Genomic DNA, 18,636 nt, shown 5'->3' with positions numbered 1-18,636 from the left:
TTTGTTTTTTTGAAATTTGGTTTACCATCTGGTATCATAATGTAGTATAAAAGCAGCATATTTCACAGGGTGTCTTCAGGGTGTCTGATCGTGGGAGGACTTTGCTATTCTAAGTGCACTTAGTAGATTTAAAAACAAGTTTAATCCTTGAAACTATTTTTTTCCTTTTCAAATTCCTTTGGACCTTCTGATGCCCCAGCACAAGCTGCAAGTTTCTTGGTTGTGATTATGTTGCACATAATGCAAATAGGAATCGGTCATGTAGCAGGACTTTGTGCCTCTGAAAACCTTTGTGTTGACCAGCCTGGTGAAAATGCAGTAGGAACTGTCCTCCAGTACAAGCTCACAGCACGATCTCTAAATTTAGAAGTAATGGAATATCTGAATTTGACCAGATCTTCCTTGTGGAAAACAGTGGGTTTTTCCTATCAAGCTACAACCATTTTAGAAAGAAAGGTGGAAGTAAGAGACAGTGAATTTTTGACCTAAGTCTAATTTTGACTAATTTTGACTAATTTGGATTTATTGTGAATGTCATACATAGCTAATTTTGGTTTTCACTTCTAGTTTTTGGAAGATTCTTGTCCAAACAAAATCCAGTGATTCAAAGGACAGCTTGCAGATACATACAAGTATTTATTTGGACTCGGGGGTTCTCCTCTACATATACATTTGTTTAAATTTCACTTTCAGATTCCTACAGTCAGTAAGATGTTTGTCTGCATTAGTGTGACAAGTTTTTTTTACCCTTTCAATCAGCTCATAGAACTGCACTTAACCTTTAAAAAAAAAAAAAAAAAAAAAAGCTAGATCCAACCCATCAAATATGTTTCTCCTCCTGCGTTCTTTCAGCATGATTTGTAGAATGCTAAGGATTTCTGTGTTTGCTTAACTTGGAATTAGCCTTGCATTTCTATTTTAGTTAGTGGTCATGAGCAGTCAGCAGGTTGAAAATATTTGTTGGCTTTGTGTAGTTGTGTCATACATTTTTGTGTAGCCATTTTGACTGATCTGTTTGCATTGAGGCTCTGTCTGGCCATAATTAGACTGCTGGGTACACGTTAATGTTCTGCTGAGCATCTGCTTGTTGGTTTTACTTATGTCATCCATCAAGCTCTAGCATGTGCAGCAATATTTGCTCTGTAGTAGACAAACAGAGTAAACACTGCAGCTCTTTATAAGTGAACAGTGGCCAGTAAGTGAGGAAACACTGTGTGGATGTTTTTATTTATTGGAATATTAAACTGTTGCTCTAAAATGAATCCAACAATCTAATCAGTCTTCATAATACTTGAGATGACAGAAAAGGAAAAATTGAAAATAGAATTTATTTTAGAATTTGTTTTATATCTCTGTTTAAGAAGATTTCCAATCTTCCAATTCTTGTATGCCTACATTTGTCATCTTCTCTGGTTATGCCAGAGAGAACGTCAGAGACAAGGTGTTGTCTTTGCCTTGGTCATGTCCGGTTTCAAGTATGGATGATTAACTCCTGATTATGCCTGTCCTGCCATGTAACTCTTGATCACTTCTGTGGAAATACTGCTGCCACCTTGTAATCCCTTCATTCACCTCTCAGAATTGTCTTCTGCCTTGGATTTCAACAAAGCAGTGCTGGTCAGAGTTTATCTGCTCTTCTAGATATTTTTTCCTGTCGTTTATCTTGAGAGACCTTTACCAGCTGAACCGTAAACTTCTGTGACCTGAACTGAACGCTTGCCTTGATTATAAGAATTGGCTCTTTTTATGTTTATTTAGTTCAGACATTTGATGAAAGTTGTATTACCCAGAAAAAAAAAATTGCATTAGTCTTTGTCCTTAATAAGAATTCTTCCCAACCAAGAGTACACAATAGTTGGTTTTTGCATTGCCTCATGTCTTCGGAGCTGCTGTTCAGACAGGAGATTTTGTCAATGATGATTTTTTTTTGATTGAATATATCAACAAAATTTTTCTTTTCTATTTTTATCTTTATCTTTGCTGTTTGATGCATGTCCAAACATAGGAAAGGTGTAGCCCTTATTTGTTCAATGAACTGATGTGTTTACAGAGATGCAGAATACTCAGTCATGCACTGGTGTCTCTGAACCATAGCATGGTCTAAAAGGTGAAGTAAAAGGCTTTCTGTTTTTACAGTGAATTAAAAAAACAAACAAAAAAAGAAACAAAAGTCAACCTTCTGAGGATGGGAGCTAAGTAAAAAGCCAGGAAATGGCTTAATGCTCATTCTCCACAGCCAGTGGCAATAATCCTATTGATTTCAGTAGGATTTTAATCAAGTTTATGGTGATTATGATAGCTGGTACAATTAGATTGGAAGTAATACATGTTCAGCATGTTGTTTTTTTCTGTGAATGCTATGTAACTATTTATGCTGTCATTAATTTGATGTCTTTGTTGGGAAATTAATCTCATTACATGGCAGCTGACAGTTCACTGCCACTGGACACCAAAGCAAGCTTGTACAAAGATGCACTATCTGCTTGGCTGGAAAGCACAGCTGTTACCATCCTAAATTCTCTCCGTGAGCCACTTACTGAATGGGGCTTGACAGCTGAAAACCCACTGCCCCATCCACTGTGGTGCAGATTCAGCACATGGTTTCAATCAGGAATACATCAGTTTGATTCAGGAGTGGAAATGTCACCATATAGCAGAGAAGTATATAGAAGCTTCTGCACTTCCCAGAGGTGTTTTATTTAGAGGGATATGATAAGGGACAGTGCTCCCCTTGTCAGTAGTTTAACATAAAAACCTAGAGCAATAGTACAGGTAGATATGGGAATAGTACATGTAGATATGGGAATGTCTCACTGGCCCTCTGCAGGATACAGCATCAGTAAGCTTCTTCAGTTCTGCCTGCAATTGCTGTCCTCCTTCCCTCTGAACTCAGTCTAGAAACTTCAGAGTATAAAGGCCTCAAGACTGAGACTACTAGTATCTGAGAGGCCCCAGGGACTCTTCTGGCTGCTATCAATCCTTGCAATTTGCTCAGCAATATTCATCCAGATTCATGTTTTCTTTCAGAAGAAGCATAAGTTTGAACATGAGAGACTTCCTCTTATTGAGTGTATGAAAAGTTCATCCTGATCTTGCTGAAAATTTTCTCTAACTTGTGCTACTAAGTTCTTTTAAAGACTTCATTTTCTTTTCGAGTAATTTAGAGAGAGGTACTAGAGAAACTAGATGCAGGACATACTAAAAATATCTTCACATTACCTCTGAAATTAGCCGCTACTTCTGGCATTGTGATGTTTTATGGCTGCGTGAAATACCATGCGAGTGTTCCCTTCCTATGGAGTAGAAGTAAGAGTGGGCAGCTCTTTTGGGGAGTCCAGAGGATGGCACTTTAGATTGAGTCATTTAAACTGATGAATTGTATGGAGTGTGTGTACTTTGTACTTGTGTCTGTCTGTACTCCTGTCTGTCTTTACAACGTAAGTTTTTAATCCATGGTCCAACTTGATCCAAATTTGAAGACGTCTCAAAAATATTAGGATATTTGGAGATTTCTGAAAGAGAAGAAAGTGAATAGAGGAGAAAGCCTCCTTCCTGTAGTGCTGCCACTGAAGGGAAGATCACATCGCCTACATGTACATCAGAAAGGCCCAGAGCAAATGTGTGAAAAATCAAGTCATTAATTTTGCAGTGAGAGCTTTTTTCTTTCTTTGTTTTGTCACCTGTCCTTGCTCCATGCTATCTTGCACTGGCAGAACAGGCAGGCTGACCATGGTGCTGTGTGAGGAGAGAAGCAGAGCAATGGCAGTCACTTAGTCTCCTCTGCCTGCCCAATGGTGGAAGGATTGTGTTCACTGCCTAGTACTGGCAGCAGAGGTAACAATGCTGAGGAATTAAAGACAAGCTTCAATCTTTAGTGTGGTACAGGTTTTTCAGCCTAAGTTCTCACTTCAACAGAGTAATTCAACCCTATTAACATTATCAGACACAAACTCTGGATTTTGCAGGTTTCTCAGATCAAGCAGGCTATGAGGTTAAATCAGCACTCGGCAAAGAATTAACAGTTCTTCGTTCAGCCCTTCTGTCTTAAATAAGCTTATCAGTGCATGTGTTGGCTGGCAGTTTGACAAAGAAGCCAAGAGCTTAGATAACTCTGTAAGTCAGGATGTAGGAGCTGTAATTGAGAAGTATCACAGAAGCAATTTGGAAAAGCATCTGTTCAAAGTTTGATTACTGTGAATCATCCCATTCTGCTGGCTGGCTCTGCTAGTCGCCTGAGCTGCTCTTATTTTGCCAAGAGAACAGCTTGACACGCATACGGTGCCTAAAAATAAAATACACTTTAAATGTTAACATGTTTCGAAAGTATAGATTCATTCACTTTTCGAGAGCAACAATTGCTTAGTCATTCTTTAAGAACATGGAAAGAATTTAATTGAGAGCTGTGGAAGAATGCCATTCATCAGCAACACAGGTGTTCAGCCATCTTCAAAATTGCCTGGTTCAGCAGACTGTGCTGAAACTCTCCAGACATGGAAACAGCGCTTGTCACACATTGCTGAATGTTGTTTAAGAGATTGCAGGACTCATCCTTGCCGATTAATCCACCTTCTGACCAACATGATGGCAAGATGGCAAAGTTGTGTGGCTCAGGAAAGCTTTTGAAACTTTTAAAAGTATATTTTAATTTATTTGAATAGAATCATGAGTTTCTTATTGTTTGCAATTATGAGAAAGAACAACTGGAACTGAATGCTGGATCCTGACTATTAGCTCTTAAATCAGATGCTGTTTGGTACAGAGACTCCAAATATTTTTTCTGATATATTTCCAAGTCTGACCTTGTCTCTTCATTCTGGAAAGGAGATGCTGTGGTATTTGAAGACTCCAGGATCCCTGCTGCTGGATTCCATGTTCCTCTCTGTTTTGCAGTCTCAATAAAAGCTCTGACTTGATCTTTTTTTTCCATTCCCCTTCATTCTGTCTAAATTCAGGCCCTTTGTTGAAGCAGATGGCTCAGATGAGTTGTAGGAATGAACTGTCAGATTCAAAACTAGAAGTCACGGAACTGGAAAAGCATTGTGAAAACAACCAGTGTAGGATTTTGAAACTCTATGCAGTTTGCAAAGTTGCAGCTACTACAGGTAATGCCAGGATTCTTTTTTTAATTTCTTATAAGATCATTACCTTCAGATGAGAAGTTCCCTGTGAGACAGGATGGATATTAATAAGCTGATACTGGTATATGTGTGGCAGAGTGATGATCATGCACTACGGTCTCCCTTAAGCACTTTGCTTTCTGATGGCAAATGTTGTTTGTTTTTTTTCCTTTCAGTTACTTATTTATTTCTTGAAAGATGCAGCTTATTCCACTGATATCCGTTGCTTGCTTTCTTATCAGTTCAATTATCTTTCCTTATTTTAAATGTCACTTCTTTTCACATGCAAAGGCAGAGGCCTCCCTCCCTTATTTCCATGTCCTTCTCAGCCTTCTTGCAGACTGGCTCCTACCTTTTCTCAAGGCAGCTCTTATGCCGGATACATCTGACCTGGGACTGTAGATCCATTTCCCTCCAACATTTAAGCATCCACAAAAGTTCTGAGAGCTTATCTTCCCTTTTGATCTTATCTCTTGTCCTCCTTGACCCCAGCCTCCCACAAAAGTAGTTCAGTGTTGCTTGTGAGATCAAAGTCATGTTTCTTGAAGACTTCTAGAAAATTGTTATCTCTATTTGCTACATTTGTCATCATCTCCTTTCTTTTCTTAATCTGTCTGTCTTGTTCGCTCAGTTAGAATTATGCTAGGCTCTGTATGTTTTCCAGCACTCTTTGTTGACTCATCCAGTCCATCAATTCCTCCCCATCTAGAGTCCTTTCAGATCCACCTGGCTAACTCCTCTCTTGACTTTTCTCTTAACAGGAGTACAGCTGTTGTAATTTATCTTACTTTGGATAATTAAGCCTATGTATTTCCACATGTGTGCATGAACATGCAGGCTTTCAGCACAGTGTAATGATGCCTATGAACAGATGGTGAATTAGTTGCCTGGGTTTGAGAATCTGCTTTTGGGAATGGTCGTTCGATTTGGGCAAAATATCCACAACCTTATATTAAATTATAGAAACAGGAGTGCAAAAAAAAAAAAAAAAAACCAGTGTATTTTGCCTGCTAGAGATTTGCATTCATCAACAGCCTGGGCTCCAGTCACTGGGGAGTGTGTGGGAGAAGCTCTTTGGAATGTGGCGGTTAGCATATCAAAGTAGAGTAAACACATAGATGATACCCTGCTTCCGATACTCCAGTTAATAAAGTAACTCCTCTTGTCAGGTTGGATGAAGAGGATTTATTAATCTGCTGTCATCTGAGGAAGCAGTGGTTTGTTGAAAGAGAGGAGTAATGTTAATGGGTTATAAGATGTCAAGCTGAACGAAGAGCAGATGGCAAATAAAAAAGGATCTTTCTTTTTATCTTCCTTGCTGAAGTCTTAGATCCTAGTATTTTATTGTGAAAAGCAGAAAAATTAGTACTAGGAATAAATTCAAATGGTTGTGTCATGCATTCCCTTGCTCCAAGACAAGATCAGTGGTACCTTTATACCTCATGATGGATATCTGTTCTATGAGACTAACCACTATGCTTATTTCCAGCTTTCCTTGCATTCCTGTGAACAGTGTACCTCTTTTCAGCTGCAGTCATTAAGGTGAATGTTTACATTTGTAATCACAAACCATTGATGGAACCAAGCCATTGGAAGGGAACGTTGTTTTCAAAGATGCCCATGCCAAACTTGCAGGGGGAGGGAGGTTCTGAAGGTTATCTGGTCTTTACTGGCACAATGAAGCATTGATTGTCTGGTCTGTTTTTGTAGCTTTTGTTAGGGCCTCCTGTAGGCCAAAAAGATGTTAGACTGTGTCAGCTCTCCACCTCATTTAGTTTGGTATCTGAACCAACGTGCTACTAGCAGTGTCAGAGGTTAGGTTTTTCTGCCACGCTCCTGAAGGAGCCTTCTAGCATTTTTACTCAATCTTTTCCTTCAATCTGAAAGGAGGATATTTGCGATGCAGGAGTCTGTGAGAAAGAATATGCACAATATACTACTGGTATGGTTAAAAGTTGAAAGGCCGAAGACGTGTAGGAAAACAGATCCAGGCTTACTGAACTGACTTCTAGGTGTAAACTGTGTGCTTAAGTAAGTAGAGCCATTTCCTGAGTTCAGAATACGCTTTTGAGTCGCATGTTGTGGACTTAGGGGAGGACATTTATTCCTGAAATCGTAAGAAGGCTGATCTCTAGGGTTTTTGCAGGGGCAGCCCCTTGAAGAGACTACTGAAATCAGTGAATTAGCACAGTGTAAATTCAATGCCAGTGGCATTAGAATAAGGCTCTTGACATCGTGGGGAGTGTCTGTGTGTGGGCTAATCAGTAAAGGAGCAGATAAATGACTCATCCTTTGTACTTAGGAAGCCACAAGAGGGTTCCTGGGAAACACAAAAGCCCTGCAGAAACATTGAAAGCTAAAGTTGAAAGTTGGCCATGCTGGAGAAGAGATTGCTCCTGTTCCATTAATTGCTGTCCTGCAGGGTAATTAAACAAGGAGGAACAGATGATAGCAGAAGTGCTTCTTTCAGCACTAATTATTTGCCGCCTTTGGAGATCTACTGACATTAAGATGTTTACCTGCACCAAGGCTTTGTTGTCAGAAGTTGTGGTATGGTACAAGTTACAGAAAGAGCATGTAGACAAACCCCAACTAGATGTGAGCTTATCTGTTTGAAAATAGGTGGAGCACATTCCTGCAAGGAGTTCAGCCCACACTAAAAGTGCCCCCTGGGAAGCTGTGCTGGGCTTCAGAAGTGCCGTGACTTACATTTGGGTATATCTACAGGTAGCCATCACAAGAAAACTAAAGTGTGTGGTTGAATCTGGCTCTTACAGTTAGTCCTGGTCAATTGAAATGCAACCCAGGGGCTGGTAAAACAATGGGTGCCATCACAGTAAGTTTGGTAAAGATTCCCATTATCCAAAAAGTATCCACTGTGAAAGCTAATGTGCACTTCATTCATTTGTACTACTGGGACCTTCTGTTCTGAGGAGTATATTACCAACTGTAGAACCATCTGAATTATACCCACAGCTTGCATTATAAATATAAGGGAGAGATTGTATTTGTTAGTCTTTCAGGGTGTGTGTATTGAAAATCAAAGTATTCAGAAAGTAACTATATGTTGTTTAGCTATTTATTTTCCTTACTTGGCTTTTGGGTTTGCAACAGCAGTTGTGTATACTGAAAGTGACAGTGTCTTCAGAGTTACCAGGAAAAGATTTTATTGGCTCACTACATGACATCAGTCAGTCTCATAGGGAAGTTTTTTAGCCACAGAGTACTTTGTGTTCTGAGAAAGCGTGCTACATCTCTGCAGATATGCTGGTTTGGAGGCAAGAGGCAGAGTTTTATAGAGGTTGTGCTGAAATTCAAGTTAAGGTGGTTTCCCCAAAATAAGAAGAGGCTTTTGTGGTGATGAATTTGCAGCAAGTTGTTTGAAGCTGTCAGTACAGACTTCTTTCTCTGACACGCCGAGATTCAGCTTATTTTATGTTTTCAGTTCTCTCTAAGGCTGGAGGCATCCTTATAGAGAGGCCTCTGAAGCTGTTGAAGCTGTAGTTGATTTCTAGCAGTGCCTAGGGATAAGTTATATTGCATGGTCCTTGGCAGCAGAAACTCTTCTCTAAAAATGCTTAATAACGTTGGTTGTTACCTTGTTTTCCTACCTGACTGTAGCTGCCTCCTGTGCTTTGGATTTTGTAATTCCTTTACTGGTGATTGGCAGTGACTGCATTGCTTCCAGTGTGGTTTTCATTAAATGCAGTGACAATGAGAAATATTGCAAAGCAAAACAGTTTCCATACATTAATGTTAAACTTTAATGGAAACCATGCTTTTACTGCAGGATTAACAGAAATTGGCATCCAGATGGCTATCAAGCACTACGCCAAATTAGTCTGTGCCACTAAAATTGCATATCCGGCCTTGAATTAGCACATAAAATGAAGGAACATCTCACGCTGTTAGCTTCTTCTGGATGATACCTGAAAACCAAACTTGGAGCTGGAGGCTCTGTAGGACAGCAATGGTAATAATCTTAGAATCTGGAGTACAAGCTGGAGAGGCTCCTTCTATAGATACTGTTGTTTTTCACTTGGATACCTCTGCCTTCTTAGGACCTCTGTTTATTCAGCTGTAGAACAGATAATGTGTTGGAGGGAGCTTAATAGGTTCTTCCTCTGTTGTTTTTTTTCATAGGTAGGCATCATAGAAAGTGTTTTTCATTTTTAAATGTTGCAAGCACTGAAAGATTCCTTTGGTGACTGACTTGATGTGAAAATACAAGCAGTACTCCTCTGTCAGACGTATTATTGCAATAGAACGGAAAGGCAGTGTGAATGATTTGTAGGATTTTCTGATTTTACTCCTGTAGGATGTTCAGAAAGGCTATGGGAGTGTAAGTGATGGCAGTGTGTGAGCTGCACAAAGAGGAGAGTTGTGAGAAGATGAGAAAAACATCAGTTCAACATCAGATTTGTAATGGTGGGGAATGGGGTTTTGCTCTGTGCATATGGATATACAGCGAGTCTTCATCTGTGCCAAGCAGACTTCAGGACTTCAAGTTTGGCTCTCTTCCCAACAGCAAATATATTGAGAAGAGGAAAGCTAGCCAAGTTTTAATCAAGTAAAAGTTCTATATCCAGAGGTGGCTGGCAAAAGAAAAGATTAACGTATTAGAAGTGCAATGAAAACAAGACATTAGAGGGTTGAAAGCTGGAGTACCTGGATAAGCCACTTGCTGAGTGAATATTCCACAGATGTCTAAAGGAAGTCCCAGGTGTTTTGAATAGGATGAAATGTGAAGCCATGCTTCAGAACTTGTCTTCTTCAAGCTTTGGCTATCACTGTGGCAAGTATGTAATATACTAATGCCTAGCTGAGCTGGTAGGATATATGTAATCATTCCCCCTAGAGATAGTACTAGCAGAGGGCTTATTAGCTGGCAGAAGGGCCAACAGCTGCAAACTGTTTATACATGACAACTTCTTGGATAAATCTGAGTTTACACAGTTGTCTGTGTCCTAAGGTTTGCTGTAGAAGTGCAGATAGCTTTGAATGTTCAAACTGAAGTACAGAAGTTATGGACAGTAATTATGCAATTTCTCATGGGAGACAGGAAAAAACCCTCACACTTAGTAAAAGTAAAAATAGTAACTGGCTTTCCTTTCCTCTCCCACTGATGCACCTGCTTGACCTCTTTTAATATTAAAAATAGATTTTTGATAATTGCTGCCAGTCAGTGGTGTATTTGGAAAGATATGGTCCCAAGGAGAGCCACTGTTTATATATTTGCATGAACACACTGTAAGTTTAATAAATAAATCAGTTCAACTTTCTTCCTTTTTTTCTTTTTTCTTTTTTTTTTTTTTTAATTTTCAAGCACCTGCTTCGTAGGCAGGGCCAGAAGAAAATCAAAGTGAGAAGAAGTTTCTCTTAGGTAGGTAGATAGCAACATGTCAGGATTTTCATGAGCATATCTGAATACGTGAAAGTTATTGAATTTCCATTCATTCCAATGAAGAAAATAAATCATATCAATGCATCTACTCAGGCATTTGACTACTATCATTACCATGTAAAGGTGTGTTCTTCTCTGCATATCAGTTATATAGATCACTGTACTGGGTCACAAAACCATTTCATTGATCTTAGTGGTTTGAATGTATTTACTAGAGAACTGTGTTATGTTTGCAGGTGAGTAGAGTGCTTGTTTGTGTTCTAATGAAAGCATTTATGGTAAAATATTAGTTAAAAAAATGTATAATTCTTGGAATTACTTTGAAACAAAATATGTATTTCAAAAAGTTTGAGGCAAGCATAATGCTGTAACAACTTGTTATAGCCAGCTTGTGACAGCATTACTCTTATTAATAAGCTCTCAGTTTAGAAGCTGGATTTCCTACTGAGATCAGCTTCAGCAAAGTTTTCTGCCATCTGCCATTCTAGAAGTTTCTTACCCCAGCACATTTCTGTTCCTATGTTGTCTGACCACTAGGCTTTGCTGCAACAAATATCTTTAATATTGGTTATAATAAGCTAAATTTAGATGTCTAGATTTTGAAATTGTTCATTGCAGATATTAGAAATTGGCTGCTCAGAACACTGAAACCAGCTAATAAAAATGAGGGGGTTATGAGTATGTGAGTCACAGTTTACTTCTTTTTCAGCCACTGATGAATGTACAAGTCCAAGTTACTTTTCCACCACTGAGCAATGAGATTTTTAGCACGACACAGTATTTCTGCCAGTCAGTTTCAGTGGGGATTAGAACAGCTAAACAGAGACTTGAAAAGAATCATTGCTTGAAGCCTTTGTGGCGTATTTGAAATTTTAATTTATATTTAACCATTTTTAATATATTGCCTGTACTCTTAATTTGCTACACTGCGTATCTCAAGCGTGGAAACATTACTGCCTTTCATTTCCAAGTGCCATCAAACATGGAATATGTCTGATTTTGAAGTTTATCAGAAAGAAAGCATGAATCATTTCGAATTAAATTGGCTTGTCTGACTGACCACTGAGCTTGATGTGCAATATTGCTTTGTTACTCCTCACTTATATTCATGCATGGTTAAATACAATTGAGTGACATACTGGCAGTGGTTAAATGGAAGATGATGATATAATCAGGATTAGTAAGAGAAACAGCACTTTCAGTCAGAATCCTGCTGTGGTCGGGACTAGCAGATAAAAATCAGGAGAAATATCTACTTCCCTTTCAGAATAAACTATGAATGTTTTGTGATCTTTAAAAGAAAGAGGAGGTATGTTCATAGCTCAAGATGCACTTCAGGCACCAACAGCTGACATTCTGTGACCACTTCATTGGTTCATCAGGTGTTGGGAGTGAGGTTGCAATTTCTTTTACAAGGTAACATATTACTTCCTGAGTGATTCCCTGACATCCTTAGAACTAATGTGAGAGCAAGTCCAGCCTTCTGTCGTTAAGAAATTAAAGCTTGATGTTATTTTTTGCATCTTGTATGAATGTGGCCTTCCACAGTTATCAGTTCTAATATAAGCAAACATTAATGCCTAATTTTTGTGCTGCCTTCACTCTTTACTGCTAATGCTGAACTAAAAGGCTATTGCCCATCTCTTCTTTCTGTCCAGAATTCCCCTAGCAATAAATATCCCTGTCCATATTGTTGTTAAAACTCATAAAAACAGAACTGGAGTTCTTCCAGACATAAAGTTTTAAACCATTTGCACCTTGATAAATACAACTTTGTCAGCTCTAAGAGAAAAAAGAAATGAGCTCATGTCTATATTGCACTAAAGGCAGATAAGTCCTATCTACCCCACTGTAAGAACAGGAAATGCATCTTGTTTTCTCTTTAATATAAGCAAATAGATTTCCTTTGAAAAACGGCATTTGTGAAAGGTCTTCATACTTCCCTTTCTGCAATGTGGCAGAAAGATGTGAGGTAGCAGAATGAACTCAGCACATGGCTACTGCATGCCAGTTAGAAATGTTGTTTTGTACGTATACGTGATGTGTTTGTGTGCCTTTTGAAGTGTGGCCATTTACCAGTTGAGGTACAGGAGTCTAAGGATGCTTCTTCTCTGTCTCTGATCCTTACACAAAACTCCCTGTGACTTAACTCTGGTTTTTAGGTGGCAGATGAAACAAGATCTCATCAACAAATTACCTGTGATGCAATTACTACATTTCCAAGAAGTACAGTGATGGTTGCTGCAGGGAATTGTCTGGATGCAGGAAAGTCATATGGAAATTATTGCTTTTCCACACCAGAAGTCTCTTACTGTCACTTCTAAATTCCTTTTTGACTTGAACCTACAAGTGCTTCTGGTGCCCACACGAACAGGCCCAGAGAATACTGCACAGCTGTCTGCAGGATGAATTTCTCTAAGTCATGGAAGACTTCTGCAGCTTATGTTGACTTTCTGACTCACCATCAGGAGTTTGCTAGCTTCTCTGAGTTTGCCGCTCTTATTTTGTGTGGGTATGAAAATAAGGGAAATTGTAACATCTTTTCAGGAGTCTCAACTTGTACGATTTTATTCCTTCTCATCAATATTAGTCTGAAAATCAGGGCAATTCCATTCAATTAGTTGTTAAGACTGTATTTGTATTCTAACATGGTAGTAGCAGACATTTATAGATAAGCTGCAGTGAATTTTTGAGTCTGCATGGGCAGTGAAATATTTTCTAATGAGAGTGACTGTGCTTAACTTGTTGTTACATCTAATAAAACACTGAACCAACTGCTCACTAAGACAATGGACGAAGTAGGTGATTTTGTGAGAAAGCTACTTAATATCTTTCCATGTTGAGTACATATTTTAATCATTTTTGCTGAATTACTGCTGTGTGTTTTCAGTGCATGAGTTGTTTCACCAACTCTCATGGGTATGTTTTCTCTGTTTCTGTTGCAGGAATTGCTTACCTGGGAGGTGTCTGCAGTGCCAAGAGAAAGTGTGTTCTTGCTGAAGACAATGGTCTCAATCTAGCATTTACAATTGCACATGAACTTGGGCACAAGTAAGAATTTGTATTTCAGTTTCTTTCTTTACCGATGCCACTGTAAGCTACTTTCATTTAAAAGCTTACAAATGAAGTTTCTTGTGTGACATGCTCATTATGATTTTATAAATCTGGTAGATAGATACTTAATTTTAGAAGACTTGTGTAAGTACTTCTTTGGCACACATAAAACTTCCTGTTAGATATTCCCCTGTTCTCCACTCTACAGTATGATTTTTAATAGCTTGAAGAGGCCTCTTTCCCTTAAATGATTGATGGTAATGGTTAGAGACAAATTCTGCAAATTATGCTCTAGAGTAGGTCCAGGAAAACAACATCAGTCTTATCATCTTTGAAGCTGCAAAATTTTCTTTGAAGTTCAGGTATCTGACAAGAGTTTCAATAATACTTTGGTAACAGTTTGACCTCTGCAAGTGAAATAATGTGCAGATACTGAATTGTAAACATCAGCATTTTTTGGAAATACTGTTAGGCATTATTATTTGATCAACAGAAATAAATTGTATAACTTGATTTATCAGCTCAATTACAGCTGACCAGCACACTTTCACTGGAGGGAGAAAAAAAAAAAGCAAAGGATATGATAATTCCCATGAGATTACCAAGTACTTTCTGCAAGTGCCTTTGAAGACCTTAAAGCTGCCTGTAAATATTCCATGGACAGAATAAAACAAACTGACTGGAAGAGTCATTTACTACATAGTCTTAGTGCAGTTAATGAGTTAACCCAAAGGTCACCATTCACATTCACTGCTTTCCAAGCTGAATGTAATGTGCACTTACTCATAATGCTTACGAACTTTTTTCCCTTTCCATCGACATCAGTGTGGTTGCACTGTGTCACAGTTAGACTGTGTAATTAATGTATAGAATTAGACCAGGAACAAATTTACACAGAGTAAGGGCTGTGCCTATGGCATTTTCAAATACTCCTTTTTTTAGTGTCTCTGGATGGAAGGCAGAAAAATCCTGCTGTTGTTTGTCTAGTATGAAGCTATGCAGAAATTTTGTCTGCACCCTTCTGGACACATACTATTAATGTGTCTACTGTATCTTCCTTTCCTGCAGAAACAAATAATTGACAGCTAAGTCACAGCCAATGTATGAAGTTCAGATCCTGATCAATCTCACTGCATGACAAACAATTATTTTACAGCAGTGTATTTCTGAGTTGCATGGAGGATATCTATGTTACTACCAGAACTGACAAGATGAAAAGGAATCGCCTGTTCACCATTCAGTGACACCAAAGGTAGCTGAGCCAAACCAAAGGTGGTTTCAGCAGAAATGAAGGATTTGGTTTTATTTGAACAGTGTGCCAAGATGTTAAACTGAGCCTAAGCTTAATAATGAATTAACCTGTGGGTAATGTTAAGGGAAATTCAGCACTCATCTTTGGATGGGCCAAGAGCAGGAGGGGAAAAAAAGTACTTGGGCTGCAGAAAATCCAGCTGTGTAAAAGGCTGAGGCTGCTCTGCCATAGCATTTGCCAAATTTCCCAGAAGAGTTGTCAAGCTGTTTTCCAATAATGCCTTGCAAAAAATTCACAACACAAATAAGGGATGTAATGCTTTTGGATACAACTCTCCATCTGTGCACTGAGTAGCAAACTCTATTTTCTTTTCTGAGTTACCACTCTTGGTGGTAAGGCCTTTCTCTTTTGTTTTTCTTTTTTTTCCTCCATCACAGAAAGCTATTTCAAGTGGTGCATATGAGATGTCTAAAAAAAGAGGTTAGCAGAGCATGATGTGGGCTGGAGGATTTAGACAAGTGAGTTCTCTCCTGTGCAGAGAATCTTTGGCTTCAGCAGAGTTATTGATGCTGTTGTGAGAGGAGATGGAAAGGTTAAATAAAGGTTGCAGGTGAAGAGGGACAAGTGGCTGAAGTGATTGCGTTTTGTAACAGATCTGCACCATGGGCCCCTTTACTGAGAGAAAAGAGACTAGCACAGGCTCAAACAGGAGAAATTAGAAAGGGTGCTGGAGGGACTTAGAGAGTCCTTCTCCTACTCTTCCCTTAATTAAGCCCATCCATGTGCATGCATAATCAAATCATGATTTATGTCAAAGGAAAAAAAAAAAAAAAGCTGTCGTCTCTCATCACTCTCTCTGAGCATGAAAATCAGCCCTGTATGCTGTCATCTACCATTGGCCTGGCTAGTTATTTCAGATGGATCAATTTACTGGTGCCTTTCTAGCCTTGAAGTCAATCTTTTCATTGATCTTACTAAGTTTCAGGCCTCTCCTTCTTCTCTTGGTTTTGAACCATTACAGGGTGCTCTGGGCAATCCTGTTTCAGCAAGTCTTGTGCAAATATGAAGATCATTTGCTGACTTTACCTTCAAAGTGGTAGAAATGTTTAAAGTGATTGAGAGATGTAAGGAAACTCATTGCAGAGACAGAGAAGTTGAGATCAGCTTGAATTTTAAAAAGAAAAATCAAGGAAAAGTAGATGTAATTTTCTTAAATTTTATTAAAAAAAAAAAAATAATCCAACCAAAATCTACATCCACGTGGGCAAAAATACAAGTTTTGGAGACCCATAATCGTGAGATTTATTGAGGACTGACTTCTTTAGAAGTGTTGAAGAGCTGAGATTTATTACTTTTTGCCCTAAGACTAACAAGTGTCCATGGAGATCACAAGCTCAATTTGGCATTCACAGATTGTTTCTGATGTAGACTTTGGAAAAAGTGAATAGATTACTAATTGATGCATCAAGTTCCTAACCTACCACTAATGTCACTTGGACTCTGCAAAAGCGCTGTTACAGACAGCTGCACTGAAAACATGGAGACATTATTAAATAGGTCAGTCAGGATGTTGCTTATATGTCCTATAAAAATTCATCTTCAGGCTTACCCTGTAGAAGTCTGTGCTTGATGTTGGGATGAGTGGTATAAGTTTTGCCTGTTGTTTTTACGTCCCTAAATCTGAAGTGAGAATTTTGTTCACAAAAGGAGCATCCATTTGTAATCAGATACAGTTCTCCTTACAAAGAGCCTAGGAGGAGAAATTGTCTGTTATGAGACCACAGCAGACAGGGTAAAGAGTTCTGAATATATGACGAGGCTACAAATCATGACTTTTTAGCATATATGACAGGACCCTCAGCAAGCATTGTTCCTTCATTCAGCATTGTCAGTAGTAGATGTTTTTTTAAAGTAACACACTTTAATGTAACCACAATTAGTTGGATTTTATCCAGTTATTGCTGTGTTCTGAGCTACACAAAAGGAAAGATGGTAATCATACTGATCCCTGAAGTTTTAAAAACTTTAATTCCAAGGTTTTCAAATTAAAAACAGCTTAATTTGATGAAAACTTTCTTACTCTTCTCTTTCCTTAGACTAGTTGGGCAGCTACATCAGTAAGAATTTAAAAATGCCCAATGCCCAATGCCCACTGCATCCAGGAAGATCCTGAATAGTGCCTCTCTCATCCCCCATGAAGTTAATCTGAGATTCACAGCCCAAAGACCACCCTGAACAACTGTGGCACTTAGAAAAATAGTGCTGTTTTCACCTCCCTGGTTCTCTTTGGCCCTACAGCAGTGACATTGTTACCATTTTCAAGACGTCCTTCAAAGAAGAAGGCAAATAAGTTTGTTTTGTTTTGTTTTTTCCCCAACAAAAAACTGGACTTCATCCTTATATCTATTATCCTAAATGAAGTGGGTGGGCTGTAGCCAGTTGATTTTCAGGACAATACCAGCTTTGTTGCCATCCTTGCTTTTTTTGTTGTTGTTGGATTTTTTTTATTTTTTATTTTTATTTCAACAGCCTTGGCTTTCCTGTAGTGGGCTGGAGGGAGACTTGGGTGGGGAGAGAAGATTCCCATTCATGAGCTAGAGGAACCTGGCACAGCCTAGATGGTAAGAGCACAGCCAGAGGTGGTATGGCTGGAAGCCATGCTGTGTCAGATGCCCTTAAGAAAGTGAATCAAAATCAACTAACAATAAGCAAGAAGCAGTCTGTTGCCAGCAGGCTGAAACTGCACGGCCTCAGACTTGAAGCTGAAACAGATGAGGACAAAAATGAGTCCAAAGGTTAAACAAAAAAGAAAAAGAAAAATGCCTCTAGTACACAAATCTAAGAGATCTGGATTTGGAATCGGCAAAGAGAAGAATTTTGAACCATCAGGTTTCTGACCGTAGCAATGGTTTGCTGTAGATGTGAGTAACGATAGATGCATTTTGGTTAAAGTGACTTTAAAGTGCATAATTATTTGCTGCATAATTAAGCATGGCTTTTGTGGTTATTCAAAGAATAATGGTGTTGCAGGTAAGGGAAGAATGGTGTCTGGATGTTCCCTCTGTAGCCTGATATTTATGCTAATAATCTTGTTAAAAAATCTTGCTGTTCCAGTGCAGCACCAGCAGGGAGATTCTGTCATGGAAACAGCTGTAAGGCAGGACATGAAATATTGTAGGCTGAACGTGTCTTCAGCTGATGCAAAACACGTACAGAAAAAAATCCTGTGACAACTTGCAATGGCAAGTCCAGGTCAGCGTGGTGCAGGTGTAGAAGCATACTTCCTAAGCACCAAACAGGAAATTAACATCTTCCCTCCAATGCATAAAGATTTCATCATAATGCATTTTTGAATCGAAAAGTTTCATATGGATGCTGAAGACCTCCAGAATAGTACTTCAGCATGTAGCCCAGGACTCTAGCTGCCAACAGGCATATCTTACTCACTCCTGTCCACGTATGTTCTACCATAGAGACCTAGCAAGGAGGTGCTCATCTCATTGCTCTGTAGCTTAGTACCATTTACTTGATGGCTCAGGGATGGTGGCTGTTTGATGGCTCCCTTGTGGCTGTGTATGTCTTCTGATGGCATTGCTGGTGGCTTGAGTGTGGATTCTGTCTTGTGGGAGCTGTGATGCAATTTCTTCTGTGCCTTTATAAAAGTCACTGTGGCTGCTTTGACCATGCTGCAGAAGACAATGTGCTGGAACTCGTGTCTGCTCTTGTAGGGGTTAGAAATCAAGGTCAGTTGGATCCCATGGGGGACCAGAAGTTGATCCCATGCAAGCTTTACTCTGACAAGCTCACGT

The 18,636-nt window shown here is 39.0% G+C and overlaps 1 protein-coding gene across 2 annotated transcripts in view; it reads left to right on the top strand.

Moving 5' to 3' along the window:
* Positions 1-18,636, top strand: part of ADAMTS17 (ADAM metallopeptidase with thrombospondin type 1 motif 17) — a 166,376-nt gene that overhangs the window by 49,008 nt on the left and 98,732 nt on the right. For both annotated transcript variants that reach the window (XM_085234376.1, XM_085234375.1), the window contains exon 8: positions 13,467-13,572. In XM_085234376.1, coding sequence (XP_085090502.1) covers positions 13,467-13,572 — 106 coding nt within the window. The remainder of the gene's footprint in view (positions 1-13,466; positions 13,573-18,636) is intronic.

Source organism: Meleagris gallopavo, chromosome 12 (assembly GCF_905368555.1).
Source record: "Meleagris gallopavo chromosome 12, MGAL_WU_HG_1.1, whole genome shotgun sequence".
NCBI classification, from domain to species: domain Eukaryota; kingdom Metazoa; phylum Chordata; class Aves; order Galliformes; family Phasianidae; genus Meleagris; species Meleagris gallopavo.
This window is presented reverse-complemented; position numbering and strand designations above follow the sequence as displayed.